Genomic DNA, 15238 nt, shown 5'->3' on the forward strand with positions numbered 1-15238 from the left:
ATCTCACAGAAAACAGTGCGAGAAGGCAGCTATGACCTTGCCCCCCCCGAGTTCCTGCCAGGCCGTCGCAGACCTCAGTTCTCTCAATGACTCTTAAGAAAAAGGCAGGCTGTTCTGCAGCAGCAAAACTAGTCAAGAACTCCAGAGAATACCCACAACACAAGAGGTGTCACCTTCTCTCTGAGTTGGCATCATTTCAGAGCTGCTGTCCTGCAGTCAGGGCCTTATTTTGTAGAGTATAAAAAAATTCATCCCCAAATTCTGATCAGTAACAGTTCCTGGGCTCTTTTCTCCATGAGACTGGTTGTCGTCTTCCCTGTCTTTTGAATGTGACATCACACAGACAACTTATTTTTGCCTCCGTTGAAGCCACCTGGAGTCTCAGACCAGGTAATCTAATGGTAGTTTTGTGACAGGTAACTAAATGCCACGTGCCGTTAAAGAACTGGAAATGTTTTAGTGGCAGGTAAAGCAATCCCTGTATAAACTCCATAGGTTACTTTCAGTGATGGGGAATGTTTACTAGTTGCTAAAAGCAAAGACAGAAAACCACAGCACACCTGGTTTCTCCAGCAATGATTTTAATATTTGTAGAATCTCACTGATGCCAATGGGCATATGTATGCTGTACTCGGCACAAAGAACCACATCCTTCAGGAAAGTCTGCTGCCCTGCAGCCCTCCCACACCACAGAGTACAGCAGTAGATTGCAGCAGTCTGATGGTATCGTGAGCGCTTCAAACAAGAATAGGTTTGCTGTCCTGAGATTTCATGATATTATTAAGGCTTCATCCAGTAATAAGATCTGGAAGAACGAGAGCGTCCTCAGAGGCATCCCACAGGCCGCCAGTGGTACAACAGCTTTGGTAAGTTTTGATGGTGCCACCAAAAATTTATCAAACAGTGTGGTGGCTTTCAGACATAGTCTGTGTGTTTGGAAAGCTTTTGGTACATCATCCAAAGCTTTAGATACGATTTTCTGTGTCTGGAAATTTACATGTTGTTGGTGATTCTTCAGCTAGCAGGAGAGAGCAGTGTCTAGAGCCTGTCCTCCCCTGCTATCCCTTTGATCCAGTCCAAGTAGTTGAGGATCTTGGTGTAGAAGCCATAACCTTCAGCACAGCCGATACCCCAAGAAACAATACCAGTAGCCACCCAGCGACCACTTTCTGCATCTAGCACCGTGTAGACACTCCCACTGTCCCCCTGGCAGGTGTCTCGCTTGTCTCTGAGGAAGCCAGCACAGAACATGTTCTCAGAGAAAACCATAGGTACATGTCCCTTCTTACTGTCCAGCCACCTCTGACACTCCTCTCGAGCAACAGCTGGCAGGCTCACATACTTCAAATGATTTGAAATGAAATTTTTTTCCACACCAAACCCGCTCACGTAGCCCATGTGTCCATCCACGTAGAACGTGGTGTTGGTGGTATCTGGGAGACAGATGGGCAGTACGGTAGGGCCCAGGGTCACTGGGTGTTTCAGCTCCAGCAGGGCTATGTCCCCATTGAAGTTGTACTCATCACTGGGGTTGTAATCTGGATGGATAAAGATCCTACGTACAGGGTGGTTACCCATCTTGTGGAGCTCTTCTACCTTGTTGTGGCCGAGGAAAATGTTAGCCTCCTCTGCCAGCTGCTCCAGGCTGACATTGCTCCCCCCAGCCCCTTTGGGGAAGATGGTGTGGGCGGCAGTCAGGATCCAGCGGTCGCCCAGGAGCGCGCCACCCCCCTCGCCCATGGATGCCAGTCAAAGCCTGCCAAGGGAAGTTGCCTCTCCTTGCCGACTTGCCACCCAAGATCCGCTGGACTTCAGTAACAGGGTTGACCGGCTTCCCGCACACTGTGAAGAAACGCAAGGAGATGATGACACCCTCCGTTGCCCTGGCTTGTCTCTCTCCTTCCTACCACCACGGTTTGATTTCACCTTATTTTTGCCTTCCTGGATAGATTTCCCTGTCCTCCCTCACTGACACCATTGTCCTCATTCCCTTCCCTGCATTTTGTCCTGGCTTTGTGCTGACTGTAAGCATGGACCAGTAAGCACCAAAGTCAGAGTTTTTTACTGACCTGGCAAACAGGCAGGAATCTTCATCTGGCCATCTCGATCCACCCAGGTTCCCTCAGGAGAGCAGGTGAATGTGTCTGTAGGATGAGAAGGAAGTGAATGAGACCCAGGCCTCCAGGGATGGGGTGGGAAGAAAGAATAGGATAGGATAGGACAGGACAGCACAGAAGAACAGAACACAACAGAATATTTTCAAGGGGTTCCTCTTTCCAAGCTATCCCACATGTTGCTCTCAGTCCTTCCATCCCAAAACAGCCTCTCCCAGGAAAAGCCACCGGGGGTATAGTCTGGAACATCTCCATCTGGGGTAGCATGTGCATCTCAGAGCACCTCAGCTCCAGGGGAGCAGTAAAGCTCAGGCATTGCTTCCCTAGAAGAAAAACCTGAAGAGTTATCTGAGTGAAGCAAAGACTTCACATGCTTACAGAGCTCTTATTAGCCCAAAGAAGGGAGAGAAGAAGTAAGGACGTGGATTTTAAATCCAAGGTTTTGGTCTCTGTAGTTTGCAGAGAGTTGGACAAGGTGGTTTGTTCCAGAAACAGAAAAAAAGATGAGACCATTACTGTACGTGTTCAGTATCTATTTCGGAGGCTACACTGCAGGTCAGCGAAGTTGCCTGTCACCTCTCAGCAGAGACTCTCCTACCTCCAGCATTCCCACTTTTCATAGAAAGTTTGTGCTGGTGACTAAAAATAATTGAGATACAATTTGTCTTACACTGTAGCAAATGCTTCCAATAAAGGGTTTGCTGTTCTCTTTCAAAATTGCCTAAATCATGATGACTCACCACCGGAATGTGGCTGGTACTGATATTTACTTGCTCCTGACTTTTTTCTGTTGAGGTTCAGCTCTGACTCTTTATGAAGGAGTTAAACTCAGGTACAAGAATAATCAAATTCAACGTTACTACCAACTTAAAGAACTCCTTAGCTGTTTGCTCCTGGACCCAGGGAGCGTCTCACCCCTCTCAGGCATGCTGCACAACTCTACGCCCATGCTGGCAACCATGTCAAGAACTGACTCAGCTTAAAAATCTACATTTTTTTCTCTGGAGTCTAAATGAGCAGCCAAGGCAAGGAATTCATAAACTCCTTATGCTGTTCCCGTAACCAAAGCTCCTGTGCCATCAAATCATGTTCCAGGTGCAAAAGGAAGGCATGTGAATGGGTTTGAATGTTGCCTTAATTTTTCTGACCTGCTGCATGAAAACAGGTTTTTCTGTCTGTGTGTTATTTAGCCCTTAGACGTCTCTGCTGCTGAACAATATTCCAAAAGGTAAACAGCATTACAGTGGAGTGAAATGTGAGTTTGTTTATTTGCATCTGTAGCAACTTGGGCTGGTGTGGTGAGTTTTCAGAGTTTTGGTGATTCCCAGCCACCATGCCTCAAATTTCAGTGAAAGAATGAAATCCACTAGGGAAGAACAAATCATGACTACAGGTGAGAGAATAAGACCTTCTGCAAAAGTTAAGGAGAGTGTGTAGGAGGGGCGTGACGGACTCTGGGAATGAAGCAGAGTTGGGAATAGCTGGGGTGACAAGCCTCAGGAGCTGTGCTGCAGAGCCAAGGAAAGATGGGAGAGCCTCTGCAGGAGGAGAGCATGAGCCCTGAGCCTGGGGAGCAGGGACGACTCTAACTGGGAATCTGGGACAGCTTTTTGCACAGGGATTTCAATGCCCACGTGGGGTTAGGACTCACCGCCACCTGTTCTGGTGACAATGCGATAATATGGCTCATTGCATCGGTATGTGATCACCGACTGGTAGGTGTTGTCTGCAGGCTTGTTGACATAGCTGAATGCCCCGTTGCTCAGGGGTGTAGGGTCGCCACAGTTCACAACTACAAAAACAACAAAAAAAAAGCAGAAGAAAAGCGAGATGAGCCAAAGCCAGCCTTACTGCCTGCAGGGTTAGGGGCAGCTGCGACTGTGCCCGTGGTGGGAAGGACCAGTCAGTACAGCAGGCAGAGAGACCTTGTTCCAAAATGGATCCCTGACTGGGATCTTTTGCTTTTAGGTCTTACAACTTTATAGCAAATTTTTAGTGATATTTTATGCATTTCTGTAAGGGAGGAGAAATGGTTAAGCTTTTGCAAGTGGAAAAACGTCATGAAAGTCAACAGTGGACCTCCACAAGTCCTTCCAACCAGCAGATCCATGATTCTATGGCCACAGCCAAACTGACTCATAGATACTGAGGTCCCCATGTTCCCGGAGGGGGAAAGCCACAGCAGGGGCCATAATCCCTCTTCTCAGCTCACTCACTTTCACAGTGGGGCATGGACTGGTGCCATGTTCCATCTGCCTGGCAGACAGCCGTAAAGGACAGCAGCTTTCGGTGCCCCTGTGGGGGAGAGAAAACCACCTCTGTTGGTTGTACAGAGCCTTACATTCCCTCCCCCACATCAAAATATTGTTCTGTCTGCCCTTCTGTTCGCTGCTGTCCAACAGGTGCCCCTCTGCAGTCTGTTCCAGCTGCTGCCCTCTCCCTTTGCTGCCTTCCCTCTGTCCTGTGCTTGCCACAGGCTACAGACCCTTCCCAGCAGGCACAGGCAGCAGCAGCCAGCAACCACAGCACCGCGGCGAGTCTGGGGTGCTACCCAGTCCTGGCAACAGGATAGCAAGGGGGGCAGATGCATCTCCTTCACATCCAATTTCACATCCTTCCAAAGAGACAGTCTTGTTTACCAGTGTTTCTTGGGATCTTTGTCTCTCATCTTCTACCAAGGCTTTGTGAGACAGTAACTACATAAGGAAGGGAGCTGGGAAGGGAGAAACCACTGGAAGAAAGCCGACAGGAGCAAGGAAGAAACAGCAGTTGCAAGAGGTTGCCATGAGCGAAATCTCCGAAGACAGTTTTGCTGACAGGTGAGAGGCTTACACAGGCTGAAGAGCAGCCAGAGCATGGCTGTAGGGAGCAGAGAAGGGGTCTCACCTCCACCAGGTTATACCCGGTCTTGCAGCTGACGATGAAATAGTCCTGAAATTGATACACAGGCTGAAGGTCCCTGATGATGGTGAACTGATCCTGTGGGACAGGCTGCGGGCACCGTATTTCTGTTAGAGAATGGGACAAAGTAAGTCGGCATTAACCAATGGCGTAGATCGGCTGTAGCAGCCTCTGGGGAAGAAATGGCTTACTCTCCGAGGTGTAGTGGATCTTCCAGCCACGGCTGAACCCCGACTCATCAGTGAGGAAGAGTATGTCCACCTCATTGCTGTTGGTTTCAATGATGCCGGGTGACTCCTTGCCACAGAATTCACCAATCTCTCTCTCACGTGCTTGGATCTGATGAGGAGAACAGGTATCACAGGGACAGAAACACAAATGCCTCTCTGCCCCAGCACCCATATCTCAGTCCAGACCAAGTGCGACAGTGCCTGTGATGGCGAGCAGGGCTGGTGGTCTGACCCACCCTTGCTGACCGATGAGAGCAGGGGGCCGACCGACCACAAGCTCTGTGTCCCCCTTCTCAGGGGAAACAGAGCTATTGACCCCTTCAAATCATGAGATTAAATCAAAGGGAGATAAAACTGGAAGAGGGATGATTTTTTTGGCTTCCCTCAGAGCGGCCTGTGACCCAGAGCCTCTGACCTCAGGACAGCAGTAATTAAGTGCACTGAGGGAGGAAGACAGGGGAAGAGCTCAGTCCTTTGTGCCAGGCACCCTCCTTGTACAGATCCTGTATTTCTCATCCCAGGAGTGGTGTCCCCACAATTCCTGTCTGGATCTGGCAGCGGGGTTGGAAGTGGAGTTTGCCAGTCTCCAGTACCTTGAGCTGGTCATAAGGACAGTGGACTTGCTGGTGGTCATCAATCTCAAAGGGATCCAAGAACTTGAGGATGACAGACAGGCCCTTCTGCAGACGGATGCTGTAGTTACACTGGAGGTCCTCAGGGTAAGGCTGGGGGTACTCCGGGCTGCTCAGGTACCCAGCTGCCTCTGTGAACAACTGGCTGCTGCACTCCACTGGCGCAAAGGAAGAAAGCAGAGGTCACGTTGTGGAGCCATGTCTTCTGCGGCCCTGCCGTCTGCTCCCTAAGCCACTTCTCCCACCCTTCCTGGCTGCAGGGCTCCTTCCCTGGAACTCTTTGATCTTTACCAATTTCAGTTTACCTTTGCAGGAGTGGTGGTCACTCTGAAGCTGGTAGCCAGCCCGGCAAGAACAGAAGTAGCCACCCACATAGTTGTGGCAAAAGTGCTGGCACCGAGGCCTTTCTTCTGTCTCAGCAGCGTAGTTAGGGCCACATTCATCAAGATCTGAGGACATATGAGATGCAGGGACAAGGGGAGGAAAGTGTTAAAACTGCCACTCACTGAAAGTACACAGACACCCATGTCCTTGCTTACACCTTCTCTTTATTTGTCTGACAAGAAGAAAAATTGGTTAGAGCCACACAGGTACCTTTTTGCATGCCGAGGGTATTGCCTACTCACCCACAGCTCGGTAATAGGCCAGGAAGCCCCTGTAGGGGATCACCGTGCCGTTTTCTTCGTTGGAGAAATCGGAGTGAAACGCCAGGTGCATCCTGTTCCCCTTAGACACAAACTCCTTCCTTCCTGGGTGATTGCCTGTGGGTGACTCAAGCCGGCCACAGTATCGGCCCAAGTTCCTCTTGTCTGCTTTGATCTGTCAAGGTTAAGGGGAAATCACAGTTGCCCAAGAAGATACCACCTGCCTGTGGACCCCTGTCACTCAGCCATGAGCTGCCAGTACCTGCTCCTCCCATTTCTCTCTTTAACTCCTTCCCTTCCCTTTGTGGGAAGCACGAGAGGAAGCCTGGTGAATGAGGACCCACTGCGTGTGGTGGCCACCAAATTCCAATCTCCAGCCACCCCTCAGCCCCAGTGTTTATGCAGGTACCTTAACATAGTCATAGAAGCAGGACTCAGATGGCTCCAGGTCAAAATACATGAAGGTCAGCTTCACCACATAGCCTTTTGGGACATGGATGTCCCAGACGCTGATGTTATTGTTGGGATACGGCTTGGGATAACCAGGGGATCTGATCTCCCCAAAGAACTTTCCTGGGACTGTACTGGAATTGATGACTCCAAAGAAAAGGAAGGCCCACACGAGCAGAAGAGTGTGCCTGTGAACATGGCAAGTAAACGATGACATTGCACAAAATTAGGTCATCCAAAGTCGGAGGAGACTTCACAGGTGACTTGTGCACTACCTAACGGGAGCCTTGCTGCAGGTCCCCCTTCTGGCTTGGGTGGCCCAGGAGCGAGAAGGACAGCTGACATGGCAGCCAGCAGCACCAGCCAGCTTCCAGCAAGGTGCTGCCACCAGCCAAGGGAGGCATCGATCTGAGGGGGCACAGGCAAGTTCCCTGGTCCCTCAGAGGCTGGGGGTGGGGGTGGGGGGGTGGGGCGCTGCTCCCTCAGAGCGGGGGGGGGGGGGCTGCTCCCTCAGAGCCGCGGGGGGGGGCTGCTCCCTCTGGCCCTGGGCTGGTGGATCGTTTCTGGACACCGCTAGATCGGAAGCTCTTTGCCCGGTGGGGGCGGTGAGGGTCTGTGGCTCTCAAGCCCAGTTTGCGGAGGAGCCATCCCCCAGTGCCCCCCGGGCAGCCCTGGACCCCGCCATGCCTTGGTTTCTCTCCTCCAAAAGCTGGCACTTATTTTTTTTCTTTCTTTTTCCTCATTCTGCAGATCCCCCCCGGGGAACGGGACTCTCCGTGTTCCTCCAAAACAAGCTCCCTGCCCAGAGCTCACGGAACCACCAGCCGGGGAATTCCCTCTTCCGCAGCCCTGCGTGCCAGCGGAGCTGCACCGCTGCCCCTTCGCCCTGGAGGGGTCCAGCCCACCGCCCCCCCACTCACATGTCCGTGCGCGGCTCCGGCTGCGGGCGGCTGGCGGCGGGGACCGGGGCGGCTCGGCGGGGCTGGGGGGGGACGGGGGCGGGGGAAGCCGGTGGGGGGAGCCGGGAGGGGGGCGGGGAGGAGGGGGACAGGGACGGAGTCGGGGGCGGGGGGAGCCGGGGGGGGGCGGGGGGGAGGAGTCGGGGGAGCGGGGGGGGCGGGGCGGGGCCGGGGGCCGGGGGAGCCGGAGCCGGGAGGGGGCCCGGTGACAGAGGCTGCGGCCGCCCGGGCGCCCGGCACTGCTGCCCCCTGCTGCCGCCGCCCCGCGCCCTGCAGACGCGCTCCGGGAGGCGCTCCCGGGGGTCTCACCCCCGCGCCGGGCAGGGCCCGTCCGTCTCTCCCGGGCGGGGAGGCAGCGGAACGCCCGATGGAGCCCCCCCGGGGCTGGAGCCGCCACCCCGCAGCTGCTCTGGGTTTGTGTCCCGTCCCCCCCGAGATGTTCTCCTTCACTCCCCCCACCCCATATGGGCAGGTTTCTGCTGTGGGAAGAAGACCAGAAATTTTAGTCTTAATAGATGAAGCTTACAAAAAAACATCAAACCACCAAAAAAAGCCAAGTTTTCTCTGTTCTGGCTTGCTGAAGAAGAGCACCTGGGAGGTTTTTTTGGGATGGGAACTGGGAGCTTCTTCAGGGAAAGCAAGAAAACTTGGGCATTTGCCTTAAATATTAAGAAAAATAAGCAAACATATGGAATTAAAAGCACTCTGAGAACACGTTCCTTTCCAAGGACACTTCTTGCTGTTTCTTCTGCAAGCATTTTTAGGAGAAACCAGCTAGCTAGATAAGGCCTGTGTTATTTAATGAGGAAATAAGGAAACACAACAACTTAAAAACACCTTTCAATCTTTTATCAGCTTAGTGCCCAAGACATGTATTGTGTGCCACAGAATTCGTGAAGTTTGAAATTTCTTGGCTTTCAGACTTTGGTGTAAGAGATAAAACATCATTTTAGTGTTTTTCCCTTAGAATTAATGGGTGGCTTCAGAGAAATCAACAAGTTTCTTGCACTGAAATCACAGGAAACAGTTCACAGCCTCAAAAACCTGTTGAATGAAGATGAAAATAGAAAAAGAATGAAGAAAGCATCTTTGGGATATTTATGGAAGTGTACTAGAGAACCTGCTCATCAAATGTCTTTGAGTTATTATCTGAAAAAGATCACATGAACATGTAATTAGTGGCTCTGTCATAACACTGTATGGCCCCATGCATCAGAATTAAGGTTAAGTGGGGGACCTTACTCCAGTACTTCCAGACCTCCAGCCATCCCCTCCGTGGGATGAACGCTCCCACTGTGCTGTGCCATGCGGAGAGCGATGCCAGCTCATGGTCCCACCACCGTGGAGGGGAGATGATGTCCCGGCACCGCAGCGGGACAGTGCGGGCAGGGCTGGGAACCGCTCTGGGAGCGATGCAGCATGTGGGGCAGCACGGGCAGGGCTCCTCAGCACAGCGCCGGCAGGCAGAGTGGCACAGGATCCCTTGCCGGGGAGCTGATCATCTCGGCGTGCTTGCGGGAAGGAATCTTCTGTGCAGGAGGCACTCCTGGGAGCACCCCTTCCAGGACACATCTCCCATGTCCTCATTTCCTCCCCTCACCCTCGTAACACTACCTGGGCTACCAGCAGAGTACTTCAGGCGGTGAAGCCAGGGTGGTTAGCGGGGATATGTCTAACTGAAACAGCCCACCTCTAACACATCCCACAGAACCACCTGATTTGGACAACATAGCTATGCCCCCCAGTCCTGCTCCAGTGCTCATACTGGTGGCGTTCCCCTTCAGATGCTCTCTGCAGTCCTCTTGCTGGCAGGTAGGAGCCAGGAGATACCTGCTATCATTTATTCCCTCAGGAAGATGTCTGTGCCTGACTTCACTTAAGAGCAGAATACATGTAGGACCACGGAATACATGTAGGAGCCTAGAACGCCAAGACCAGCGCCTGTCTGCTGCCTGCTGGGCTCACAAAAGGACTGGACAATAAATCCAGACTGTGTCAGAGCAAAGTAAAGGAAGTATAGATCTTCAACACAAAGATGCCAACCTCCTCTCATGGTGACAGACTCCTGCTTTGAATACAGTGTGTTACAGCAGGTCATTGGAGACCACAGCCTCAGAAGCCATGAGACCATCCTCTGATGTGCAGACCCTCTCATCCACCATGGAGGAGAAGTTGGATACTTTATCCTCAAACCTGAAGCAAGGAGGACAGAGAAATACCTCTGCTGGGCCTCCTACAGCTACACCACCCACCCTGCAGTACAGCAAGGCCACAGACCCAGGGTCACCCATAAACACTAAGGCGCTTTCCCAGGGCATCTACACTCAACCCCTTGGTTTGATGACCCACTGCAGCCTTCTGGGGACACTGCCACTAGCCACTGGGCTTGGGCTTCCCATGGCCAGGCCTGTGCTGTTCAGTGCCTTATCACTTTTTCAGACAAATCATGCCACTCCTGCAGCTCTGGCTGATACAGAGGAGATGACCTGCACCAAAAGAAGGCTCAGGACTCACTGAAGAGTGAAGGTCTTCCCCCTGGTATGAGATGGTGGCCAGCAGCAGCAGCTTGGCCATCTGTTTCTGTGCCTTCTAAATCAAGGAGCAAAGCCAAGTGCAATACCCCAGCAGGGAGGTGGTTCTGCAGCACTAGTCGCTCAGCAAGGGGCAAGAACGGTGTCCTCACAACACACACCTTATCCCCTGCCCCACGCTAGCATCCTCTCCTCCCACAGGCTCATGCCTCAGCGATACAGTGCTGCTGTGCAAAGTCACCATCTGACTTGGGCATCACACCTTTAGTGTGATGCCAAAGGAAAAACCAAGTGAGTTAGTGCTGGCAGTTACCCACTGGAGTCCTGGCATAGGCTGGAATACCATCATCCCTCAGGAGTATTGTGAGTGTGGACCACATCAAGTGGATTTGATTTCTGTCTGTGGTTCTGGTACAACCAGATGCTTCCTGAAGACGAGAAGCTGTCATGGATCTATATGATGGCTGGCAACCAGTCAGGAGCAACGCACTCAGCAGGTCGCCCCACAGGCTTGCATGCCGATTATGTGGCTGGCATGCCAGCGGGAGAGCCTGGCGAACCACTGAAGGCAGTGGCTGTCTACCCTCAAACCAGAATGTAGGCTCAGAAAAGAGTAGTTTGGACCAGCCTGTGGTGCAGGGCCTGAAATCAGTTGATTAGTTGTTGATCACATGGTCTGGAAGATACCAGTCCAGACGTGGTGAAGCGAGCTTGGTGTTGGGGCTCACGGGCAGCTCAGGAGGGCTCTCACTGTATGGTGGAGTATGAAGAGGGCAAGCATTGAACCAGCTTCAGCTGCTGTCAGACAAAGCTATGCCTTCTGCAACCACGGGATGCAATGGAGATCATGTAGAGGCTCCTTATGCTGGAAGGAATGGTGTATTGTAGAGGTCTGCATAGAGCTGATGAATGGCATGCTGGGTGGTGGGTGCTGTGGGTGCTGACAGGGTGCTGCAGCCTGGGATGCCCTCAGAGGCAATGCTGAGGGGCCAGAGGCTGGAGCTATAGGTGCAGCTGCAGCTCCCCAACCCCTTGCTTATCCCGTGTTCTGCAGTAACGCATTTCCCATGGCACTCATCTTTGCAGTTCCCTGAGAAGAAGCTCTTTGGAAAATACTACTTTTTAGATGAGCTGCTGGAAGAAAGAAATTGCATTTTCTCAGCTTGAGGAGGGCCTGTGTTTTCAAAACCTGCCTGCCTCTTGGTTCGCGGTGTCAGCAGCCACATGCTTCTACGTACACTGCTCCTCAACCTATTGCTGTGGGGGCAACCACAAGTGCCCTTCAGAAATAGCTGCCTGTGGGCTCCTGCATGTCCTGTCAGCTCTCTGCGCGGAAGGACGCCTCTGCCTTTGGCACCGGGCTGGCTTTGCAGGGGACTTGGCCTCCTCCAGTGCTGTCCCTTGGTCTCGGAGAAGCAGGGCAGCTGTGATGGCTGTAGGGGGGCCCAGGGCTGCTGGGGCCGAAGCCGGTGGCTGTGGCTTCTTACCCCAGGAAAGCCGGGATCCTCCTCACCCCCGGGACCTTCCCGGGGGAGCAGCGCAAGGATTTCGCACCGCCACGTGCGAGTCCCCGACTCCGGAGGCCAAGCGCTGCTTCCCACCGTCCTGCCGGGGGACCCCAGGGCGCTGGGAGGAGCGTGGCGCCCCGGGGCCCCGAGCCGACGGCGGGTGCCGGTGGCCGCAGCAGCGGCAGGCTCAGCCCCGCCGCCCGCCCGGGCATCAGCCCTCGCTTCCCCGGGAGCCGGGGGCTTGGCCTAGGCGGGGGAGGCAGGAGGCGGCCCTGGGGGCCGGCCGCGCCTGGAGCAGCCCCCGCCCCGTTCCTCCCCGCCCCGCTCTTATTCTGAAAGGAGCCTCCGAGCGCTGCCGGCCCCGCCGCCCTGCCCACCGCCTCTCCCCGCCTCTCGCCCGGCCCAGCCGGGATCCCTGCCCGCGGGCCGACCCGGTCCGAGCCACCCCGACCCGGGCTATCCCGGCCCATCGCATTTCACCCCGGTCCGGGCCAATCCCGGCCCATCGCATCGCACCACGGCCCGGTCCATCCTGGCCCAACACATCCCACACCGGCTCAGGCCATCCTGGCCCATCACATCCCATCCCGGCCTGGCACATCCTGACCCATAGCATCGCGTCCTCGCCAGGTCCATCCCAGCCCACTGCATGCTGGCCCGGTCCATCCCAGCCCATGGCACCCCATCCAGGCCAGGTCCATTCCAGTCCATCCCAGCCCATGGCACCCCATCCAGGCCAGGTCCATTCCAGTCCATCCCAGCCCATGGCATCCCATCCCCCCTGGCACATCCTGACCCATTGTATCCCATCCTGGCCAGGTCCATCCCAACCCATGGCGTCCCATCCTGGCCCGGTCCATGGCATCCCATCCCAGCCTGGCCCATCCCATCCCATCCCAGCTCTGAGGGGCCAAAGAAAGCATGCTGCTGCAGGGGGCTCGACTCGCTCAGGTCTCGGTTCTTTTTCAGCATGGGGCAGTTTGCCCTCAGGAGTGGGGTCCTGGTCAGGCAGCGCTCACTTCACCTTCTGGAAAACCTGGACACAGACCTCGTCTTCAACAGTCATATGCTGGGGAAAGGGGAGGCAAAAGAGGAGTTTAGGCTGGATCCCCCACTTCTCTCCCTCCTCAGCTGCTGCCACTGCAGCCCTGCCTGCCCTCCCTGTGCTTGCCAGAGTCACGCAGGTGAGATGCTGCTGTGTGGTCTTCCTGAACCCCCCAAAGCCCCAGTGGGCCAGGTAGCACAGATGGGCCAGGCAGCAGAGATTGGGCCAGGTGGCACGGATGGGCCAGGCGGCAGGGCACACGGACGGGCTGTTGCCTTTGTCAAGCTGCGTTAACTTTTAAACCCTGGAGGTGGATGTTTGTGTGCAGCAGTGGCTGCCCCGCGGAGACGGGGCTGAAGTCTGAGAGGAGCTGGCAGGAAGCTGCGTGGCTGGCTTAGATCCCACAGCACTCACCCTGTCTGTGTCCCCCACCCACTGCAACTGGGATTTTAGCAAGCTGCGTCCTCACCAGATGCAGCTTGTCCCCCTCCAGCCAGTGCCTCCAGCCTCGGTTTCTCTTCTCTCCTAGCTGCTCACACACCAGCTGATCCCCCTCCCAGGAGACAGTTGTCTGAAAAAAAGGAGGAGAAGGGAAGACGTTGTCCCAAGGCAAGTGTGTCAGGGCAGTACAGCTTTCCAGCCATGACACTCTTTTTCTCAGACACATTTTCAGAGGCAGCCCCTGATCTGGTGTTGCTTTGGTGGCTGCTTGGAACTGATGCTCTGTGGGGAGTGAATGACCCTCCGGTTTCCAAGTGCAACAGAGTACTGCCCTGCCACTCGGCTCCGCAGGGCTTTGCTCAGAGGACAGCACCCCTGGGCCCCAGAGCGCTGGGGTTCTGCCCGGCTGGCACCCACCCGTGCTGCCGTGGTTTACCCAGAACCTGCTCCTGGGCCTGCAGGGGCATGCCAGCTCCCAGCCAGCATCTCAGCTCTTTGGGAAACAAAAGTTGAGCAAGTTCTTGTGCACACACACACATGCGCGCGCACACACACACACACACACACGTTCCCCAAGGGCACTGCATGGACTCCTCACCTGGCACTTGCGTCCATCCACAGGTCCCAGGTCTTCCTCAAACTGGACTCCCAGGTCAAAATCCATAACGTAGTCCCGCAGGGAGGTGATCGTGCGGATGACCATGTGATTTCCAGTATGGATGATCTCTTTATCGGGCTTCAGGAGGCAAACCACCTTTCGCAGGACCACATTGATATCTGGAGGGGGAGGGGAAGACCTATGGGTGACCGGCCCCCCCCCCCCCCCCCCAGCAGCACCCCCGCAGAGCCCCTCCACTCTTTCAGCCAGGGACCCCCAGCCGTGACCCCTCTGCCCCCTCCCGCTGCACAAAGGCGGTGGTCGCGGGCAGAAGGGGGGGGAGCTCTCAACCCCTTTCTGGTGTTTTTAGAGGCGCAAGAGGGGAGGAAGGAGGGGGCGAGGCGGGTGGGTTACCTAGAGCGCGCAGGTAGTTGTCCATGTTCTCCTGGGAGACGAAGCGGTAGTAGCCGGTGAGGTTGGGGGGCATCCCGGGGGGCACGGCCGGGCGGGCAGCGCAGGGCACGGAGAGGGGCCGGGCAGCGCGCGCGGGCCGGGCCGGGCGGGGCGGGGGGGGCTGCGGAGGGCTGCGGGGCCGCCCCGCTCCCGGCCCCCCGCTGCCGTAAAAGTCCCCGCGCCGGGGGGCGCGGAAAAGGCCGGGACTGCCCCCGCTGTCCGCATCGCCAGCTCGGCGGGGGGGGGGGCCGGGAGCGGCAGGTCCCCGCCTCACCCTCCGCCCTCCTCGGGGGCTGCCGGGGTTAAACCCCGGGCTGCGGGCCCACCGTAAACCTGCCCCTCCTGCCCCCGCGGCGCCGCGGCTGCGGGCTTCCACCCAGCTGTGCCCCGGCCCGCGCTGCCCCCGGCCCGGCCGCCCCGTCCAGGGCACACGACGCGGGCGGCAGCTCCGCTCTGCCGAGCCCAGGCCGGGCGGGGGGCGGGTGCGATCCGCACCCCCTTCACCGCTACCCCCCCGATCGCTTCACCCCCGGCCCCGGCTGGCCCCTCCCTTCCCTCTCGAAGCCCCCAGGCCCAGCACGGCCAGGCGCCCCCAGCCCTCGGCCCGTTCCCTGCCCTGGCCGGGTTGCAGTGAGAGGGAAAACAGCGGCTGCACCGCGCCGTCCCGCTCCGCAGCGCTCCGCACCGTCCCGCATCACAGCACACCGCTCCGCGCCGCACCCCTGCACCCCC

At 55.9% G+C, this 15238-nt stretch overlaps 2 protein-coding genes across 3 annotated transcripts; both read right to left on the reverse strand.

Annotated features, from left to right (window-relative positions):
* Window positions 1-564: 564 nt before the first annotated feature.
* On the reverse strand, window positions 565-8002 carry C1R (complement C1r). Its single transcript, XM_056339071.1, is given in 12 exon segments — window positions 565-1731; window positions 1733-1842; window positions 2070-2144; window positions 3766-3906; window positions 4331-4409; window positions 5001-5122; window positions 5207-5354; window positions 5839-6035; window positions 6183-6326; window positions 6504-6696; window positions 6931-7159; window positions 7892-8002. Coding segments are annotated over 12 exon segments (2133 nt in total). The 5' UTR covers window positions 7894-8002; the 3' UTR covers window positions 565-1038.
* A 4905-nt stretch (window positions 8003-12907) lies between these two features.
* On the reverse strand, window positions 12908-14625 carry RBP5 (retinol binding protein 5). 2 transcript variants are annotated; one of them, XM_056339118.1, is made up of 4 exons: window positions 14468-14625; window positions 14054-14232; window positions 13484-13585; window positions 12908-13038 (listed from the first exon to the last, which is right to left on the reverse strand). In XM_056339118.1, the coding sequence occupies exons 1-4, from the start codon at window positions 14538-14540 to the stop codon at window positions 12985-12987; spliced, it is 408 nt and encodes a 135-aa protein (XP_056195093.1). In that variant the 5' UTR covers window positions 14541-14625; the 3' UTR covers window positions 12908-12984. The 2 variants fall into 2 exon arrangements, with proteins under 2 accessions (XP_056195093.1, XP_056195092.1); XM_056339117.1 differs by having other exon boundaries at window positions 13429-13585.
* Between the last annotated feature and the right edge of the window lie 613 nt (window positions 14626-15238).

The sequence above is a fragment of the Falco biarmicus genome, chromosome 5, assembly GCF_023638135.1.
Source record: "Falco biarmicus isolate bFalBia1 chromosome 5, bFalBia1.pri, whole genome shotgun sequence".
Classification (NCBI taxonomy): domain Eukaryota; kingdom Metazoa; phylum Chordata; class Aves; order Falconiformes; family Falconidae; genus Falco; species Falco biarmicus.

Excerpts from the sequence above, each read along its gene's own strand:
- RBP5 (XM_056339117.1), bottom strand. The coding sequence starts at position 14,540 with ATGCCCCCCAACCTCACCGGCTACTACCGCTTCGTCTCCCAGGAGAAC. Across the intron at positions 14,233-14,467 it reads CAACTACCTGCGCGCTCTAG|ATATCAATGTGGTCCTGCGA; the intron begins GTAACCCACCCG and ends CTCCCCCTCCAG. Across the intron at positions 13,586-14,053 it reads TGGATGGACGCAAGTGCCAG|ACAACTGTCTCCTGGGAGGG; the intron begins GTGAGGAGTCCA and ends CCTTTTTTTCAG.